Source organism: Vigna umbellata, chromosome 11, assembly GCF_029865625.1.
Source record: "Vigna umbellata cultivar VRB3 chromosome 11, Vumbellata_1.0, whole genome shotgun sequence".
Lineage (NCBI taxonomy): Eukaryota > Viridiplantae > Streptophyta > Magnoliopsida > Fabales > Fabaceae > Vigna > Vigna umbellata.
In genome coordinates this window covers 31,185,812-31,206,140 of record NC_142175.1, presented here as the reverse complement: position 1 = coordinate 31,206,140, position 20,329 = coordinate 31,185,812, and the positions used below count along the sequence as shown (strand labels likewise).

The 20,329-nt window shown below is 30.6% G+C and overlaps 3 protein-coding genes across 6 annotated transcripts; all 3 read left to right on the top strand.

Annotated features, from left to right (window-relative positions):
• Positions 1–3,468: 3,468 nt before the first annotated feature.
• Positions 3,469–4,017, top strand: LOC124823768 (uncharacterized). Its single transcript, XM_047296059.1, has 2 exons — positions 3,469–3,646; positions 3,731–4,017. Exons 1-2 carry the CDS (start codon positions 3,469–3,471, stop codon positions 4,015–4,017), a joined length of 465 nt encoding a protein of 154 aa, XP_047152015.1.
• Positions 4,018–10,170: 6,153 nt separating this feature from the next.
• Positions 10,171–11,396, top strand: LOC124823770 (uncharacterized). 3 transcript variants are annotated; one of them, XM_047296061.2, is made up of 2 exons: positions 10,171–10,304; positions 10,647–11,372. In XM_047296061.2, exon 2 carries the CDS (start codon positions 10,655–10,657, stop codon positions 11,285–11,287), a length of 633 nt encoding a protein of 210 aa, XP_047152017.1. In that variant the 5' UTR covers positions 10,171–10,304; positions 10,647–10,654; the 3' UTR covers positions 11,288–11,372. The 3 variants fall into 3 exon arrangements, with proteins under 3 accessions (XP_047152017.1, XP_087958493.1, XP_087958494.1); XM_088102367.1 differs by having other exon boundaries at positions 10,244–10,304; positions 10,631–11,372; XM_088102368.1 differs by having other exon boundaries at positions 10,250–10,304; positions 10,644–11,396.
• Positions 11,397–18,581: 7,185 nt separating this feature from the next.
• On the top strand, positions 18,582–20,153 carry LOC148191527 (uncharacterized). 2 transcript variants are annotated; one of them, XM_088101609.1, is made up of 2 exons: positions 18,582–18,737; positions 19,357–20,153. In XM_088101609.1, the coding sequence occupies exon 2, from the start codon at positions 19,373–19,375 to the stop codon at positions 20,006–20,008; it is 636 nt and encodes a 211-aa protein (XP_087957735.1). In that variant the 5' UTR covers positions 18,582–18,737; positions 19,357–19,372; the 3' UTR covers positions 20,009–20,153. The 2 variants fall into 2 exon arrangements, with proteins under 2 accessions (XP_087957735.1, XP_087957734.1); XM_088101608.1 differs by having other exon boundaries at positions 18,613–18,737; positions 19,314–20,153.
• The last annotated feature ends 176 nt before the right edge of the window (positions 20,154–20,329 follow it).

The following is a 20,329-nucleotide window of genomic DNA, read 5'->3' as shown; positions in this document are numbered from 1 at the left end:
GTGTTTCTGCTGTGTTATCCACGTATTTAAATCATTATAACTTAGTTAATTTTTTGTGCACCATGTCATCACAAGCAAACGGCGTTACTGATAAATTAACGATGATGGCTTAATTGGCTCATTTTAACAAGTTTATGGACTCGATTGAAACCGAAAAAAAAAACCATGACCCACTTGAAATTGACACACAAATACGAGAACTAAACGAGAGTTTAAACCATATATATATATATATATATATATATATATATATATATATATATATATATATATATATATATATATATATATATGGGTGTGTTTATGTATAAGCACATAGTAAAAAAAAGGAACCTATTATTACTATTATTATTCATAAATAATATAACCACTTATCCATCTATCTCTCAGTCACTCTACCCCCTATTTCTCTCTCTTCTCGAAAACTATTTCTACTCACTCAGGGGCACAAAAGATTACATTGTTGGCTTCCTATTTAAAATTTTGTCAGGTTTGATTTCTATTTCTAGAAACACCACTTGTGTTGTATTCCTTGGTTGCTGCATTTCCACCAAGCGGATCTGAAGTAATATAAAGAGCAACATCATGCCCAGCTTGGATGGAAAACTTGACTGACACCCCTCTTTCCACTCTCAAAACAGGAGTTTCCTTTTTGTTGATGTAAAGAAACTTTGCAGGATTTGGAGGGTTGAGATAATGCATTGCCGGAGTCGAAGATACCACTAGCGGATCATTGTCATCTGCAATGATGATGCCTTGATCTTCTTTATCTTCAGCATCGAAGGGTCGAATACAGTCATTCACATGCTCCGAGACATTCAAAACCAAATGACCATAATTTATACTACTAACCCTTCCCTGCTGGATTGATCTTCATGATTTTCATTGCTCTTTCTCTAGTTTTTCATGCACTGGTACAAAGACAGGTAGAACAATAGTTGATTAATTATTCATATTTTTATTATGTAAAAAAATAGTTACTGCAACGTTTACCACAATAACATAATAGTTGTGGCAACATTTTCATAACAAGGCCGATAAAACTGTATACTCTAAAAATGGTTTCGAAAAATGATATAATCGGCAAGAGAGAGAGATAATAGCATAATGAAATAAAGGAAGCTTAGTAATTATCATTATTGAAAGCGACTATTTCCAAATATATACATTCAATAGCTATTTAACATTGTCATACAATGTTAATATATATTGTTTAGAATTTAACAGAAATACGACGAAAGATAAAGTTCCAAGAAAGTGACAAATTGAGAGTAACAAAATGTGATTCAGTATTTTACTTCATTTGTAATTATGCTAAATGTTGACACTACTTGTTGTTAGAGGGAGGAGTTGATCTCTTCGTAACTGCTGTTTTCTTTCAAACGCGACGTCCTTTTTTTTTCTGTCAAGACTGTTGTTTGATTTAGCAATCTCAAAAATTGAATGAAATAGGTTTAGTAAGGTTATCTACAGGTTCTTGGTAGCTCTGACTTATTCTGAGGAAAGCTACTACACACAACAGTGCAAAGGTTGTTTTTAACTCTTGCCGGCTTAGGCAATTCAATCATGAACTCCAATGAAAACCCTTTTCTAATATTCATCAAATTCAATGTTCCTTATACCAAAAATTAATCTTCCTATCATCGTGTTTATAGAAGTCGGAATAATTTGAACAATTTTAACTTGTTCAAGTCTAGAAAACAATCCTTCGTTATTGTCAACTGTTAGATTAATAATGCTAATCCTCAATTAGCATATCCACTACAACATTCGATTAAATTAGTTGCTTATCTGGTTCACATGCTCTTCAATTTAATACCTTCTGCAATTTTACGTAACAAAACGCAACTCTCCAATCACGTAGAACCAAACCCAGAATTCTCTACACAGGAAATTTCGCAGACGGTCTCTACTGGTGGTGGCCACAGTTATTCCTATTCCATTGACTAGTATATGAACTATTGATAGATTGTTTCATATGGTCCTTCAACTACACAATTGCAACAATGAGTTTCGAAATTGCCAGAAACATAATGCTCCTTGTTGTTATTCTGTACACAATTTCTTCTTTTCTCTCCCACCGAAATCCTTTTGTTTTCCCTTCCACGATTCCTCCTACAAGTGGTTCTACAAAACCATTTTTCTTATCAAATTTGGTTGAAGGACATGAGGGAGATGCTGATTTTGGTGGCTACAATAATCTCAATAATTCTGTATGCTGATTTTTATTATGTAACTGCAACATTTACCACAATAAAATAATAGTTGTGGCAACATTTTCATACTAAGGATAAAACTGCATACACTAAAAATGGTTTCGAAAAGTTATATAATCGATATATATATATATATATATATATATATATATATATATATATATATATATATATGGGTGTGTTTATGTATAAGCATAGATAAATTATCAGCATAGTGAAAAAAAAGGAAAATCAGTGATTATTTTTATTGAAAACTATTTCTAATACAATAGCTATTTAAAATTGTCATAGAAATGTTAATGTATACTGTTTAGAATTTAACAAAAGGAAAATCTTTTTTTAACAATTTTTTTTGACAATTTTTTAAAAATATTATCAAAAAAATTGTTAAAAAAAAAATTGTTAATGGTCCTTAACAAAATACGTGATCAGATTGAGAAAGAAAGTGACAAATTGAGAGGGAAAAAAGGTGATTAAATATTTTACTTTATTTGGAATTATGCTAAATGTTGACACTATTTGTTCTTACTGGAACGACTTGATCTCCTCGAAATTACTGTTTCCATCAATAATGATTCAATATTGAAATACCTTTCCTTCTAACTAAATATTTTAGAAGTGGTCTTTTTTATATCTTTACGATGAAACTCATTTTTATATTACTATTAAATTTTTCGAAAAATATACTCGAAAAATTTGATATTAACGAGACATAAATAAATTTATACAAGAGATCAAAATATGACTCTCAGTCTAAAAACTTAAAACAATAAAAAATTAATTTTTTATTTATATAATATTCATCTTATTTTTATCAAATCTAAATCTTTCAACTTTCCTCAAATTTCCAATATGTAGTTTTTCAACACAGTATTATGAGTTAACATTGTTTGATCTCTTTTAATCAAATGGTCATTATCCGTCAAGCACCCTGTTATATAAAGTTAAAGTATTTAAAATATCTAACCTGGTGAACGAGAGTCCATGAATCACAAACAGTGAAAGGTGGCACTGCATGTCTGTCTTGCCCACGTGGCCCTATTTCAAAACTTAATAAAAGATATTAAAATGAAAGTCAAAGAAGACGCGCTCTTAGATAGTTCCAGGAATTTTCGCAGAAATTATATTTCTCCAAGTATATATGGAAGTGTGAAGGAAAAAAAAATGGATGCTCCTTTTTAATTATCCTATCTGATAAAATCTTCTAAGATAAAATATTTGAAGAATGGATGGAGTGTCACTACCAACGAGCATGGTGACTGGAAAAGGAAGACATAATTGGATGGAAGAGAGAAGAGGGTCTCTAATGATTGTGGCCACAGTTCTTGCAACAATGAGTTTCCAAATTGCCATAAACCCTCCAGGGGGTGTCTGGCAATCTACCTCTCATGAAGAACAAGGTTGTGAACCTGGTAAAACATGTCACGCAGGTACTTCAGTTTTGGCCTTTGGCGACAGCAAGCAAAGGGAAAAATTTGTGATATTCATGCTGTTATGTACCATATCTTTCACAGCAGCTCTCAGCACAATCATATTACTCATCTGTGTAGTTTCCCTTCGTAACAAGCTTATCATGTGGTTCCTCACCATTCTCATGTTCATCTCACTAGTTTGCACAGCAGGAGCCTACGCGATTTGCATTTGGATGATACTGTTTCCTCTTGGTGAAGCAGTTCAACTCGCGACCTCAATTTATGCTTGGTTTTGGGGAGGGTTTACTCTTTTGGTGTGTGTGGGGTTCTTCTGTCGCCTTGCGTTTTTGTTTCTGAAGAAGTGTTTCCGCTGCTTGTGTTGCCGCTAGAACACTGCATACTGTAGAATCCACGTCTCAAACATTCACAAAAACCTAGTACAGGATCTGTTTGAGCTGGGTTTAAATTTCTTGTGACAATATTTTGTATATCTAAGTTTCAGTTTAGGGATTGATATGGAGGGAATCTGGTAGAGAGCTAACTTAGTACTTTTATGGATGGTAGATTTTATTCGAATAACTTTTTAGTTTAATGGATTCTTTTGGTGGTTTTTTTACTGAGCTTCCAAATACATTATATGTCGATATATATTACAAAGATTTTTAATATATTTTAAAATATTGATTTGAAAACATAATTAGATGATACTAAAAATTTAAATTCCAAATTTTCGTATTAGTATAACTTTGTCGAGAAAAAATTTATAAAATAGATCAATCATTGGAAACTTATAAAAGTGGATAAGTTATTTAAGAGAAGTTCACTTCAATTTTAAAACGAATATAAAAGTCATATAATATACATATTAATAATGAAAAATATAAAAGTCATATTTAATATTCACAACTATTAGTCATATTCAATATACATATATTTTATATTAAAGTTATTATGTTTGGGAAAAATAATTACAATTTATTAGGTTTGACTTCAATAAAAAAAATAGTTTTATTAAATACAATTTTAATAAAAAATTATATATATATATATATATATATATATATATATATATATATATATATATATATAAAGTTATATATACCAAACATCATTTTTATTATATTGTAAAAATAAAAAGTTGAAATCATCTTTTTCATGGATATCTTAATTACAAAATTTTAAAGTTATTTTACCATTTATTTCATTCTAATACTTTCTTGCTAGAAAGGTAAATTTGTTATCTTGTTGGCAGCATATGGATTGATGAATGTTTTTATTTATACCGTATGGTAAAGTAAAATTGTGTCGAAAATCTTTGGTATCGTGTGCGGAAGAAAATGAATAAGTGGCAACGTGGCAATTTTTATATGTGATTGACTTGACTAAGAGTTTAATGAATCAGCCGTAGAGGTATAGGTTTATGTGGAATGAATAGACACAAAATATATTAAAAGTAACTTGTGAGTGTAAAATTCAATGTTCCTTCTACCAAAAATCCTGTTATTGTCAACTATTAGATTAATATAAGGTCCAGTTAATTGCGAATCAACGTTCCATTAAATTAGTAGTTTATCTGGTTCAAATGCCCACTATTTTCCTCCACCTCTTCAATTTAATACCTTCTGCAATTTTACATATTGCCTAAAATAATGCAACTGTCCATAGAACCAAACCCAGAATTTTCCACACAGGAAATTTCGCAGAAAGTATATTTTCTGAACCAACATATATGACCAGGCTTTGCTCCAAATATATTATTAATGGAAGGGTGAAGAAAAAAATTATGCATGCTCCTTTTTATTCCCATCTGATAATATCTTAAGATAAAAGATTTGAGGCATGGATGGAATGGCACTGCCAACGATGACGGTGACTCGAAATGGAAGGCGTGAAGGGCATAATTGGATGGAAGAAAGAAGAGGGTCTCTAATGATTGTGGCCACTGTTCTTGCAACAATGAGTTTCCAAATTGCCATAAACCCTCCAGGGGGTGTCTGGCAATCTAACTCAGATGCAGAACAAGGTTGTGAACCTGGTAAAATACGTACTTCAGTTTTAGCCTTTGGATACAACAAGCAAAGGGGAAAAATAATTACAATTTATTAGGTATGACTTCAAAAAAAAGTTTTATTAAATACAAATTTTAATAATATATATATATATATATATATATATATATATATATATATATATATATATATATATATATATATAAACAAAGTTATATATACCAAACATGATTTTTATTTGTAAAAAATAAAAAGTTGAAATCATCTTTTTGATGGATATCTTACATAATGTTAAAGTTATTTTACCATTTATTCATTCTGATATTTTCTTGGTAGAATGGTAAAATTTTCAGCAGCATATGGATTGATGAATGTTTTAATTTATATCGTATGGTAAAGTAAAATTGTGTGGAAAAGTTTTGGTGTCGATCGTGTGGTGAAGAAAATGAATAAGTGGAGAAGATATTTATGGCAATTTTAATATTTGTGATTGAATTGACTAAGAGTTGAATGAATCGCCCGTAAAGTTTCATCATGTTTTTATGTAATATTAAATTTGTGATAACATAAAAATAATAAACGAACCAGTCGAATAAGTTATACCAAGTTGTAAAATTCAACATATATCTTTCCCAGGTCACTCTTTGGATCAAGCTTCAACATGTCATATTAACTCGTTTTGCAACTCTCATAATCATTGCAATCTTGCTATCACTCCTAATTAAGTATGGCAGATCACGATTGGGTATTATTGAGTTGAGATATAAGAATACCAATCCAATCCACGACGGTTCAAATTTAACATTTAAAATTTATCTTGGTCGTTTAACTTGTTGTAGAAAAGGTTTTTAACGTCACCCTTTAGACATCTGACCACCGAATATCTAACGTAAAAAATGACCGATGGTATTGTTGTAACTAAAATCATTATTTAGACGTCAGCTTGGGAGTCGCCGACGTCTAAAGAATATTACATGTCGACCCTTCAATTGGATGCCAAAAATAGACAAATGAATAAAAATATTAATATTTTAATTGGCTTTAGACGTCCGGGTTCAGGATACCCCATGTCTAAGACCTATTTAAACGTCGGGGCCCACCACTGGACGCCAATGAGGTAGTCAGAATTCCAAAAGTTACCATTTAGACATCCAATTCCGTCACACCGACGTTTAAAGTCTTATTTAGACGTCAGTCCCTCCTAACTCAGACGCCAAATGTGTCCACTAAAATTATATTTTAAACTCTTTAGACGTCGGCTAGGAGGGAGCCCGACTTCTAAACGTTTGCTATTACCAAAGTCGCGAATGCGAGACAGCAGTTACGCACACTCAGTGTTCATCATCTTCCTCGCGTTTTCTTTCCACGGCCAAAGCTTTTGAGGTTCGTTTTCTCTCTTTTGCACCATTTAAAATTAGTTTTACTCCGATTACGTTACTCGTTGATGAATTATCTTCCATTTGAACTAATTATAATGTGTTTTCGTTGCGTTTTGGTGCAGTTTTGCTCGTGTCCTTGGCCGGCGATTTTTCAGCGTTTTTCGCCGACGATTCTTGCGATTTTGAACGGTGGACTCCTCCATTTCCCTCCATTGTGTTTTTGAACGGTGCACATGCATACGTCTAATGAATTACATAGCCAAGATTCATCCAGGACATTGAACGTCAGTCGCCCACAGTCAAATGTCTATATAGACGTCTGACATGTACTATCCGACTTCTATATAGACGTCTCACTTGTATTATCCGACGTCTACATTGACGTCTCCTTATAAGACGTCGGTGCGGGATCAGACGTTAAAAGCCCTAAATAATTATGTTAAAAGCATTTTCTACACTAGTGCAAATTCGAATAACTCGAATTAAATATGGACGAATTTAACTTGTTATAAATTAATTGAATTTGAATAACTCGAATTAAATATGAATGGATGGTGGGTTACAGTTGAAAAAACACAAAAAATATCTCATAACAAATAAATATACTAAAATCCTTGTGATCATCACCACCACTAGTTTGGCAGCGGCGTCCCCTGCATCCTAGCCAGGGTCCAACAGACTTAAACTCTAAGCACGAGAGCTATATCATCTTTGTAGACAGATAAAATTTGTTCTTCAAAGGCAAAAATCGATCTTGCCAAGCGGCAGACTGTTAGCAAAAAACGATCGCACGGTGGTGATGGACATGGATGCAGAAGTATATAATCCGTGAGAAGAGGAGACATAACTGCCGTCCAGACACCACTAATTAGACATGTATGAATTAATAGATCATGGAAGAAAAAGAAAATAAAGGACAGAAAATGAAGAAAAGGAAAGTGTAATGGGATTGTTAGAATAAAGAAAAAAAATTAAAAAGCGTAATAAAATTTATAATAAGATTGATTGATGTACTGGGATGCCCGGACGGCCTAGACGATCGGTGAGCAGCAATAAGGCCGTCCGGCCATGGTAGGTGTTTCCGAACATGATTAAGGTAAAACACTGATTAAGGGTGATTGGGCTGTGGTTAGGCGCGATTAAGGCTTCGTTAATCCAAAGTCCATGACTAAAACTATAAATACAGGTCAAAGGTAAGAGATAGGGAGGTTCATTAATTACGCATTTATTACAGCACTTAACTTACCGATCGGACTATCACTTACTTTAGCATCGGAGCACCTTTAGCAGGTACACCTCCGAACAGTGCACAAGAGATTGAACAAAGCTTGATTAGACGAAGAGGACAAAGAGAGCGTGGACCGGACGGCGTCTGAAGGAAATTACAAGGCTTGGATAACTCGACTCTATACCAGAACAATTGATAAGACAGAAGAAATTTGATTGTATAATAATATATTTATAAAATAACTTATAGAGTCTGTTTCATCATAAAGTAATACAATACACTTATATATCATATAATTTGATTGGTATATATAAGGTTTAAAGAATAATTTTGATATATTATTTTAAAGAAGAGAGTACCATTTATACAATATTATATATCAACTTTTCTCATTAATCTCTTTTTCATTTCAATAAAAAAAATTAAATTAAATAACGTTTTTTCTACTAACTCACATGCAAATTATAGCAAATATATTTGCTTTAATTTTAAACTTGTATTATCTTTGATTAAAGAAAAACAATAGTTGATTTAATCTTTTTATTACTTACTCATAAATTTGATCAATTCTCCTATAGTACTCCAACGTCATATACTGTTGAAACAATTTATACAGTAAAAACAATCCATTTTATGGAAAAATCGTATTTGATTCCTCTCACGGACAAGAGTCAATCTAAATATTTGATGCAGTGTGTTGGAAAACTCGAGAAGAACAAATCTCAAAAATTCTGTGAACTTTTATGACTTTGCCTTTGGCCATCATGTTTACCAAAAATGAAAAGAAAAGTAACTTGTTTTTTTTTTTAACAAGACTGTAAACAGAGTTGTTATAGTAGATTTATGAAAAAAAAAAAGAAAAGGAAAATTATTGTGATAAAAATGTCAGCTTCAATTTTTATTAGAATTTAGAATTCTCCACTTTGTTTTCACCCTCTTATCTCGTTTCAAAAATGGCTTCGTGGAGCTATATATTTTATGCTTTCGAATATTTTGTACCTATAACTGGAGCCTTTCAAGCTTTGATTTTATTGGAATTAATGGCTGCAAAACCTTCCAAGTTGGTTAATGAAAAAGAGTATTATTCTTGTGATAATTGGACTAAAGCATTTGTGAAGATGGTGGAGAATGAACTTTATTCGACTTTATTGTACTGCATATTACAATGAAGGACAATCACGTGGAATACCAAAAAAATGCCCTTATTACTTCATATCTTTGTGTTTATTCTTGCTATTTAAAAGATTCTTTATGCTCCTCAAGGAGCACATAGTCTTCCACCACTAAACTCCACTAATGGTGGTTTTCATTTTACTTGAATGAACTTAGATCTATTAGTCTAAATACATACTATCTCCCCGATTTATATTATCTTCTTGATTGTCATAATTAATCATGAATCATGATGATAACTAAGTGTCTTAATAATAATAAATCAAGTACAGATAGACTTAATAATTTAATATGTGTTCATCCCAAGAATAGATCAATATTAAGTCATACAGGACAATTTACTCACTGAGCTCTCCCTTCACATTAATTTCACACCTATCATATAAATAAATATATAGTATATTTTTATATTATAATTTGTATATTTATAAAAAAAAAACAATTGTTTAGGCAATCTAAAAAAGGGGTCACTTTCCAATAAATATATGGAGGCTGACAATTATTTTCAATAAAACCAATTTTTATTGAATAATTCAATTCAATATTTTATTATTAATTTAAAAAAAAAGTTCTCAAATATATATGTTTGAATCTGTTGTGAGAATATATATATATATATATATATATATATATATATATATATATATATATATATTATTGGAGGAAATAATATATGAAATATAGGATATAAGTAACACTTATCTATTACATCACTCTTTAGTCAACAAATGACATCATAAGACAAACTTGGCAGTGGATTTTCACCACACCACATTTTTAAAATTTTGCATATATATATATGTGTGTGTCTCTGTTTCACTTCCTCAAAATCACAGATCACCGTATTTCACTTGCTTTGCGAGCTACCATACTAAACTATCAAAAAGGTATGTCAGATTTTGTATCCCTAATTAATGAATCCTATATTTTATTTTACTTTTCATCTTGTGTACTCTGGAAATTTATGTAGAACTTTAAAGTTGTAGAATTTAAGTGTCAACTACTTTCCTTTTTAGGGTCACCTTAATTTTTTTTATGCACAAAAAAGAATCATCCTAAATTTGAACTGTCATGAAAGAAGACTATTTTTTTCTGTATCTGAACTCAAAAACAATCTATCGAGTTGCGACTACTCTATAATCTTTCAAGTATCTATAACTCTTTGTTTTTGTTGCACGTGTAATATTCATATATACGTGCATGCAACTTACAGCTGTAACATGAAGTAGGTTAAGGCATGGAAGATCCATCAGTTACTGTGAACGTTGAAGGCGAGAAGAAGGAGGAGAGAAAATGGTGGGGAAAGCCTGTGAAAAAGGTAGTGAATTGGCTGACACACAAGGATAAAGATAAATGGCCGCAGGAGTTGAAGGGTAACCTTTTTTTGGTGGCTACGGTAATCGCAACAATGACCTTTCAAAGTGCTCTAAATCCACCGGGTGGCGTTAGACCGCCAAAAGAGGGTGGAGGAAAGGTGGTCTGTGACGACGAGATGCATCCATGTCCAGGAGAATCTGTCCTGGCTTTTACAGATTCAGTTGATTATACCTACTTCCTTATTTCGAACACAACATGTTTCATATCATCCTCGGCTGTTTGTCTCTTGCTGGTGAGTGGATTCCCTCTAGACCACAGATTTATCACCTGGCTTTTGTCAATAGGCATGTGCATCACCATCAGTAGTCTTGCTCTAACCTACATGTTTGGTGCTCAAATGGTTACCCCTGATCCTGTTTGGGAAGAATCCACCTTCATGTTTCAAAACGTTTTGTATATTTGGATAGCGTTGTTAGGACTCGTTGCTCTTGTTCTTTGCCTGCGTCTGTTTGCTTGGATTCTCACCAAACGGATTAGCAGACCTAAACACTGAGATATCAGACCTAAACTGCACCAGCTTAGAACATTATGCAGTATTATATATATGAATAAAGAAATGAATTTGCATGTTTCAAGTATCATGCTTGGTTTTGTTTTTCAAACATCAAAGTACCCAAAACATATTGATGTTACTTTACTGGTCGTGTTTTTAAAATGGAATTTCCATGTTAAGATGTCCAAATTGCTGATCATAGATTCAATATTTTATCATAAAAACATCTCTAAAAAGTAGCATTAGTTTAAGGCAATTTGCAAGATTCTATCCTTCCATGTTCATATGACAAAACAAAATGAATCATATAAATGAGACAAACTAAAGCTTAAACAGGAAAGTCTAAATTCGATTTATAGAAGAGAAATAGAAAATTTAAACAACACCGATATGAGCTCCCTGTAGCAGAAAATGAGGTTTTGCTACCAAAATAGTAAAAAATACATCACATATCATGAGAATGGGTAAATTCAACTCAAATTACGAAAATGGAGAAATCGTGAGGGGTCCAAACGACTTCAACTGAAGAAGTCGTGCCCCTCAGCACGACTTCACACTGTTCATTCGTTCAATAGTGAAGTCGTGCACCCCAAAAAGACTTTAGAGCATGATAATCGATTATCAGATACTTGTAATCGATTACAAAGTCATTTTTCACAAAAAATTAAAAAAATAAATAAACGACTTTGAAGTCGTGCACTCCCCTCCCATTCTTACTTTTTATATTTTCTAATTTTTTTATTAATTAAAATCATTTATAATTTATAAATAATATTTTTAAATGTATTTAATATAATTAAAATTATATCTAATTAATAATTATATTTTTTAATATTATTAAATAAATAAATTTTATAATTTTAATTATTTTTGTAATTAAATTAATTTTTTTATAAAATAATTTTAATTAAATAATTTATAACTATAATTATTTTAATTATGTAATTAAAATTTAAAAATAATTATATGTTATTATAATTTATTTTTTTGAATTTTTATGATTGTAGAATATCTTTTAACAAATTATAATTAATTAATAATTTTTTTTCACTATAAACTATTTAATTAATAAAAACACTAAATATGAACTATTTAATTAATTAACTATTTTTGTAATTAATTATAGTAAAAAATAATTTATGATGATATATAATAAGTTTATACATTTTTATTTATGTAATCACAATAATTATGGTTAGAAATTATTTAATTGAAATATCTTTTATAAAAAATTAACTTAATTACAAAAATAATTAAAATCATAAAATATATTTATTTAATAATATTAAAAAACTTTAATTATTGATTATGTATAATTTAAAATGTTTTATATACATTTAAATATATTATATAAAATTTATAAATCTTTCTAAACAATAAAAAACTAAAGAAATAAAAGTGTGAAGGGGGTGCACGACTTTAAGTAAAGAAGTCGTCAACCCCCCGAACGTTTTCAACTTTTAAAAATTTTTATTATTTTAAATAGTTTATAATAAAAAAAATATTAATTAATTATAATTCAGAAAAAGGTATAATATAATAATTAAAATTCATAAAATTAAATTATAATGAAATATAATTTTTAAATATTAATGAGATATAATTTATATTATTTTAAATATATTTAAAAATATTATTTATTAATTATAAATTATTTTAATTAATAAAGAAATTAAATATTAAAAAGAAGATAAAAGTGTGTGCGGGGTGCATGACTTCTCATATTAAAGTCATGATCCCCTGGTACAACTTCAATACTTTTATTATTTTTAACGAAAAAAAGACGTGGTAATCGATTACAGTGTTTGGTAATTGATTACAACAGCATGAAGTCGTTTTTGGGGTGCACGACTTCAACACTGGTCAAATGAACAGTGTGAAGTCGTGCAGGGGGGCACGACTTCTTCATTAAAAGTCGTTTGAACCCCTCACGACTTCTCTTTGACCCAAAATTTGCCTATTTTTGTAATATTCCAGGAAAATTTGTTTAGTTTCATGCAAAACCCAGAAAATGATGATACAGTAAAAAGAGAAAAAACCCATAAAATGCTTTCAAAAGAAGAACAATGATCGAGTAGTGATAAACATATTCACCTTATATTTTGATACATATTATAAAAATAAAATAATTATAAAAAATATTTTTTTTATATTTAAAAAAAATTATATTTAAAATAAAAAATAATATGAAATAAATATAAAATATTAGTTTCTATTTCGAGTATAGAGTGGTTCCCTAGTGATCTTTCCTCCTCTAAGTTACGTTGTTTGTTCTCCCTCCTCCTTCCAATCCGTGCGGGTGGGTATCTGTCAAAAATACTTTAACGCTCAAGTTAGTAATGTAACTGAACGGTTGGCACAACAAGTGATACATATATTGTGTATCGTGATCCTAAAGTCATACCTGAAAACCTTTATTTATACTAGCTGTGTTTACTTTTCGCTGGTCCAATGACGACCCAATCACATCTTAATTTGCATTAGGGGCTTAATGAGTCAATACCACTAGGTACAACTTGGGAGGACATCTTGGGAGGATGTCCTGTTTGGACGGACTTGGAAGAACGGCCTGGAAGGACAACTTGGTTGGATGGACTTGGAAGTACTTCGAAGGATGGCCTGGGTGGACGACTCTAGGAGGATGACTTGGGTAGACAACCCTGGGAGGACGACCTAGTTGGATGGACTTGGAAGGACAGTCTGGGACGGCCTGAAAAAATGTTCTGAGAGGACAACCTAGTTGGATGGACTTGGAAGGATAGTCTGAGACGGCCTGAGAAAACGTTATGAGAGGACGACCTGGTTGGACGAACTTGAAAAAGTGACCTAGTACGGCCTAGAAAGATAACATGAAAGGACGGCTTGAGTGGATGACCTAAGTGGTGATTGGTATCACGATAGACTATACAATACACACCGATGTAGTGAACCGTACGGTACAGTTTCTTTTCCCTTTTTTTTTTTTGAGTTCCGTTATAGAATTTTTATACGCCTGTCTATCAATTCTCAAACCCATGCAATTTTGAATTAATCAACTTCTTACGTGTTTATCTTGCGCTCAATCCCTTAAGAATAATGTGTCACTTATCCAAGATTACTCCTTCATTTATTAGCCTCTAATTCGGGTCTCCCATCATTTTCATTCATTACAATATCGTTACTTAATATTATTTATTTATATTCTTTATAAAAAGTAAAATAATTATAAAAATTAAATTTTTATATACTTTTAAAAAAGTAAAAATAATAATAATAATAATAATAATAATAATAATTACAACAACAAAAATTTTATCAGAGACACTTCTTCTTCACCAATCGTCTTCTATACTCTAAAATCTTGACTCTAAATACAACACCATTTTCATACCATATTAACCAAAAGCTAAGACCTTCTAATATTCTTTTTATCTTTCAGCTTACTTTTTCTAAAAAAATCTAGCATGACAAAGTGACCCGAACAATGCTATAGGCCCTTTTCAATTAAAAAGGTGAAATTTACGGTTCTTAATCTATCCACTTAAAAAAAGTGAATTAAACTAATTGTTTTGTTAAAAGTATATTAAGATTAGTTTTTCCATAAATACTTTTAAAAGAAAATAAGGTATTTTTTATTCATACTTAAACTAATGTTAATTCATAGGAAAAATAATATTTTTTTCTGAGTTAGTATTTATTGAATGAGGTCACAAGTTAATACTTGTTAGTTATGATGTCTATTAATTTTGTATTAATTAGTGTGTGAGAGGATATCAAAGACCTTTGCCAACATTTATTTTGATCTTCCCTCAGAACATCGACGCCACAAACACCAAAGTTATTAACTTTTTCATAATGTCAGATTAATCTTATCTTATCCTAACAAAGTTGTTAACTTTGACCTCGTCTCTTTCATGGTCAACCCAACTTTTTTGGCATTTAGGACTTGCTGTTGGCTCTAAATAACCTTCCCAACATTCTTCTATTCATCCATATATAACTCTCATTTAACATAACCTTCTCTCGATCTCTCTCACACGTGACTTTTATTTTTTAAATTTACATATAATAATTAATATTTTTTCAAAAAAATCAATAAAAATAAACATAAATTCAATTTACACGAGGGCTCATGTCATTTTCGTTTAAAAATTTCATTTAAATTATTTTCTGAAATAAAGTAGGTGTTGTTTAGAAATTAATAAATAAAAAAGGCTAATTTAAATTTAAACGTTACACCGAATCAATATTATACGATTTTCTTACAACGGTCTTGAATGAATAGATGACGATCACGTCTCATCTTAGCTTTATTTCATTTTTTTTTCTAATAAAAATAACTTTTAATTTTAACCATTAATATTGGGACGGGTGTGATGTGAAAGGTTGGAAATTGAAACAATGCCATGCGAAGACTCCAGAGGATAAACACACTGATTTATACTAAACTTCTGGGCATACCCAAATTTAATATGCATAAATTGCATAAACACACTGATTTTTTCCCCTTATTACTCTCACATATCAATCATTATTATTGTTTCCTCCAATAGGGATAAACATGACATCTAAAAATGGAAATTAAAAACAAAAACATATTTCATGTAAGCATGACTTTCAAAAATAAAAACATAAAGTCATACACATAAACACAATCTTCTATAAATAAAAAAGAAAAAAACAAATAGAAATGAAACTCTTATCGTAAAACTCTTATAAAAACGATAAAAAAAAATCTAGTCATGAAAACTTTGGGTTCTTCGTGAATCTGCAGAGAGAAAGTCAGAAACATAAAAAATCTCAAATAGTAACAACCAGAATAACTGAAATCTCTCATTCCCAATTTAGTTTTCAAAAATTTCGTTTTCAATTTCAACAAATCCTAATTTAGTTTTCAGAAATTTCATTTCTAATTTGGTTTCCAAAAACTCTAATTTCTTGTTGAAAAATTCAATTTTTAGAAACATTTTTTTTATTTTTAATTTTATATATTCTGTTCTGAATATGCCACGTAATATAATTTCGTGAGTCCACCTCACATCAATAACTTGACTCAATTTTAACTTCAATAATCCTATTTAATAGTAAAACTCAATTAATAAAGTATGTCAATTTAGTCATTCATTTTAAAAGTATGTAAAATTGATCTTTACTTAATAAAGTTTTCGTTAACATCATCTCTTCGGTTAAATAACACAACCGGTGTTAGCTTTTTCTTTCTGTATCTTTTGCTCCTGTGAATTCCTCTTCTGAACACAACTAACTTTTTTTTTTCTTTTGTCAGAACTATTCAATTTATATACTTATGTGAATTTTTCTCTTTCTTTTGTCAAAGCTATACAATTTATATACTAATTTGAATTTTTCTCTTTCTTTTGTCATCGAAGTCTGGTTTTGAGGAATATTGAGAGATCTGAGTGATGTAGGTGGGAAAGGGTGTTTGACAAGATGTAGCGTTATTCATAATTGGTGTTATTGAGAGTTCTAAATTAATGTCTGAGTTGCTATCACTTCCATTGCTCCATGAACCCTCAGTTTCATTCTTAAGGTTGATTATTCCATTTTCACACCAACCCTTACTTTTCACTGCTTGTGACTGCAAACATTAATAATTGAGTATATCTTACTTTTGCACATGTATGACGTGCTTTCCTCCAAGTATTTTTATCGTAAGCTTCAAAAAAAATATTTAAATGTCACAGAAAAATATTCGTACTGAAAACCAGAATTTCCCCCATGAAGGTATATGCAATACACCACCATGATCGCGAATCCACTTTATTGCGTTAGCACAAGCATTGGGTCCTTCTCCGAGAATTCGCAAACATATATAATTAAGTGCAGTGCAAAACATGGTGCTGTGACTTTCAGAAAAGATAATCAGACTAAATAACCTTTTAGTCTTTAAATTACTCCACAATTTTAAATTAAATATATACATATAATCAATAATTAATTATTTTTTATTTTGGTTCCAGTACAAACATACCAGTCATGTTTATTATATGGATAATGATAATTATATATTATATACAACACAAATGCATTACTACAATGTCAAAAGCTTTCATTTTTCCCTCATGCTCTTTGATTTTTCCCTCCATGCTCTGCTAGAGATTTTAGTTTTTCTTTCTTTTTATATTTGTTTGTTGTTACGTGTCCATGAAATATTGGAACTCAAGCCATGATATCTGTCATGTGAAGTTTGCTCATATATTGGTTTAACTCACAAAAAGTTGTTGTGATTATAAGAGGAGACAGAATAATACAATTTGATTTTTAAATTTAAAATTTATTTAACAAATAGAAAAAGTTGTTATGTTCAGAAGAATTCAGAGTAGCAGAGACAAAAAAAAAAAAAAGGCTAACCATGTTGACCCAAAATTTATTAAGTAAAAATCAATTTCACACACTTTTAAAATGAGAAACTAAATTGACATCATTCAGCAAAATGGAGACAAAATAGGCGATTAAACCTAGGAATTATAAGAATTATTAAACTTATTATTAATAATACAAAACCTGTATAAAAAATATTTTCTCAAAAACATTTTAAGAAAGAAAATATAGAATGCAAAAAAATTTCATGCTAAAATTAAATTTTGTAAAAATTTAGAATATTTTTCTTAAATATGCGCCATAAGTATAAATTACTTTTTTATATAAAATCCTCTCAAATTTGTTTTATTTTATTTCATAAGCCAATGCTATTTTTTATATTATAAATGTTTGTAGGGAAGTTGTATCCGAACAAATCTATTATAATAATGATAATAATAATAATAATTTACATATTAATTACTGGTAAAACAAAAATAACTTTTTTTGTGGAAATAACAGGGTCATCTTTATTCAAAAGCAAAATCCACTATTAAATAATTATGGCTTTTGTTCTGTGTGTGGGTCGCACGGGCATGCTTTTGGTTGGATACATCAATTATTAATTGCTTTTGAATCTAAAAAATTGTCCCATGCATGATAATAATTTCTACAGTCTTTGTTTGCTAGCTAATCATATGTTCAATGCAGACAAATCTATTCAAATGTCTATACCAAACATTTTTTATGCTTAAGAAAATTTGCAAAGGGAAAATTAGTACATTTGTTTTGACAAATATGATGGGATATGTTTCGAAAAAAATGAGGATAAAATTGATCATAATCATAAGTTATTCATTTCATAATGAAAACATACAAAATAGACTCTCAATAAAAAAATCATTGCTTAGATGACCAATGTACTACAACAAATTGCAGTCTAAAGTCACTTTTCAATGAAGTGATTCACACATCCACCAAACTGATTTTACAAATTCCCACCATACCCTTATTTCTTAGCCTTATGAACAAGTTTTGCAGCTATAAATGTATCCTTTTCTGGCTTCAACAGCAGCATTCACTTGAGCCAGAGCTTCGTTGCAAAAGGAAATAAACTAATAGCATCTTCAGCTTTCATACTAAGAAAGATAAGGTATGTATTTTAATATGTGTTTGTGTGTGCACTTGTTATGGATATTTTTTTTATGTAAGAGAACACTTAAAATTACCATGAGAGGTTGTCAAATACATATAGATATGAAAAAAATAAAGAAAGAAAAGGAGGAGGAGGAATCATTCTGTCTTTAACGGATTCTGGGATCTCACTCTTTTCAAGTATAAAAACCAATTACCTCAAAAACATTATACCTAGAATGACCAAACAACAGTCTGTCACAAAAAACAACAGAGAAAACTCATTCGTTTCTATCAAACAATATACACGTTGTTGTGTTGTGTTTTTGGAGTAGTATTTTAAAATTCTCATGTATCACTGAGATTTCATAGATTTCAAACAAGTAATAGAAATAGACTCGTGTGTGCAATCCTTTGATTCTCCTTGCACATGGCATAATGAGATTGAACTTACTCAAAACTCTTTTAAACCCTTTATTTTATTTTTTTTAATCCATGGCATGAAAAGTAGTTAAAGCAAAATAACTGAATAATTAAACCTGATAAATATTGAAACGATTACGAGACATTCATGTAATTAAATTTAATTCCACAGCATAACAGATTTAGACATATTAACCCTAGCTGATGAAGTGCAGAACTGATAAGGTGATTATGAGAGGTATATCCGTTACAATGGAGGATAAAAGCGAGTTGAAAGAAGAGAAGAAATGGTGGAAAACATGTATAGAAAATATGGGGAATTGGCTGGCAAACAAGAACAAGGATGAATGGCTGAAGGACATGAGAGGGAATCTGAGTTTGGCTGCAACCATAATCACCACCATGACATTTCAAACTGCTATTAATCCACCAGGTGGTGTTAGACCAGCGAAAGAGACTGGACATGTCGAATGTAGAGGATCTGAAGATCGTAATCCATGCCCAGGTGAAGCAGTTCTAGCTGTAGTTTTCCCAGAGGATTATACCAGATTCCTTTTGTCGAACACTATATGCTTCGTTTCATCCTTAGCTGTGTGCCTTTTGCTTGTGAGTGGCTTCCCTCTGAATCATAGATTTTTCACCTGGCTTCTGTCAATAGGCACCTGCATCACCATGACCAGCCTCACAGTGACCTACATGATTGGTGCAGAAATGGTCACCCCTTATCCCCTCTGGTACACCACCGACACCATGTTTAATAAAGTCATTTATATTTGGTTTTCACTTCTAGGACTCGTCACACTTGTCCTTTGTCTGCGGCTATTTGTTTGGATTTTCACTAAATGCATTGAGAAACGTAAACCATGAACTTCTGCTCATTCACTCTCCTTCACTGTACGTTGCATGCATATGTTATTGTTATGCATATCCCTATGTAAATCAGTAGTTTGCGTATGAATCTTTAAACTATGTATCAATGTTTCTCTATAACGATCTTTTTGCTTAGTGTTTATATATATGCTTTAATAATCTTGATGTTTTCTGTCCGTAACCGATTATAACTTTGGAGATTATACCAATATGTATATCTAAATGTTAAGCTGGACAACAAGGAGAATGGTGGGATGAACACGGACCATAAGCATTACAAAGGATGCAATTGTGTATAGAAGTATAAATAGAGTGTTT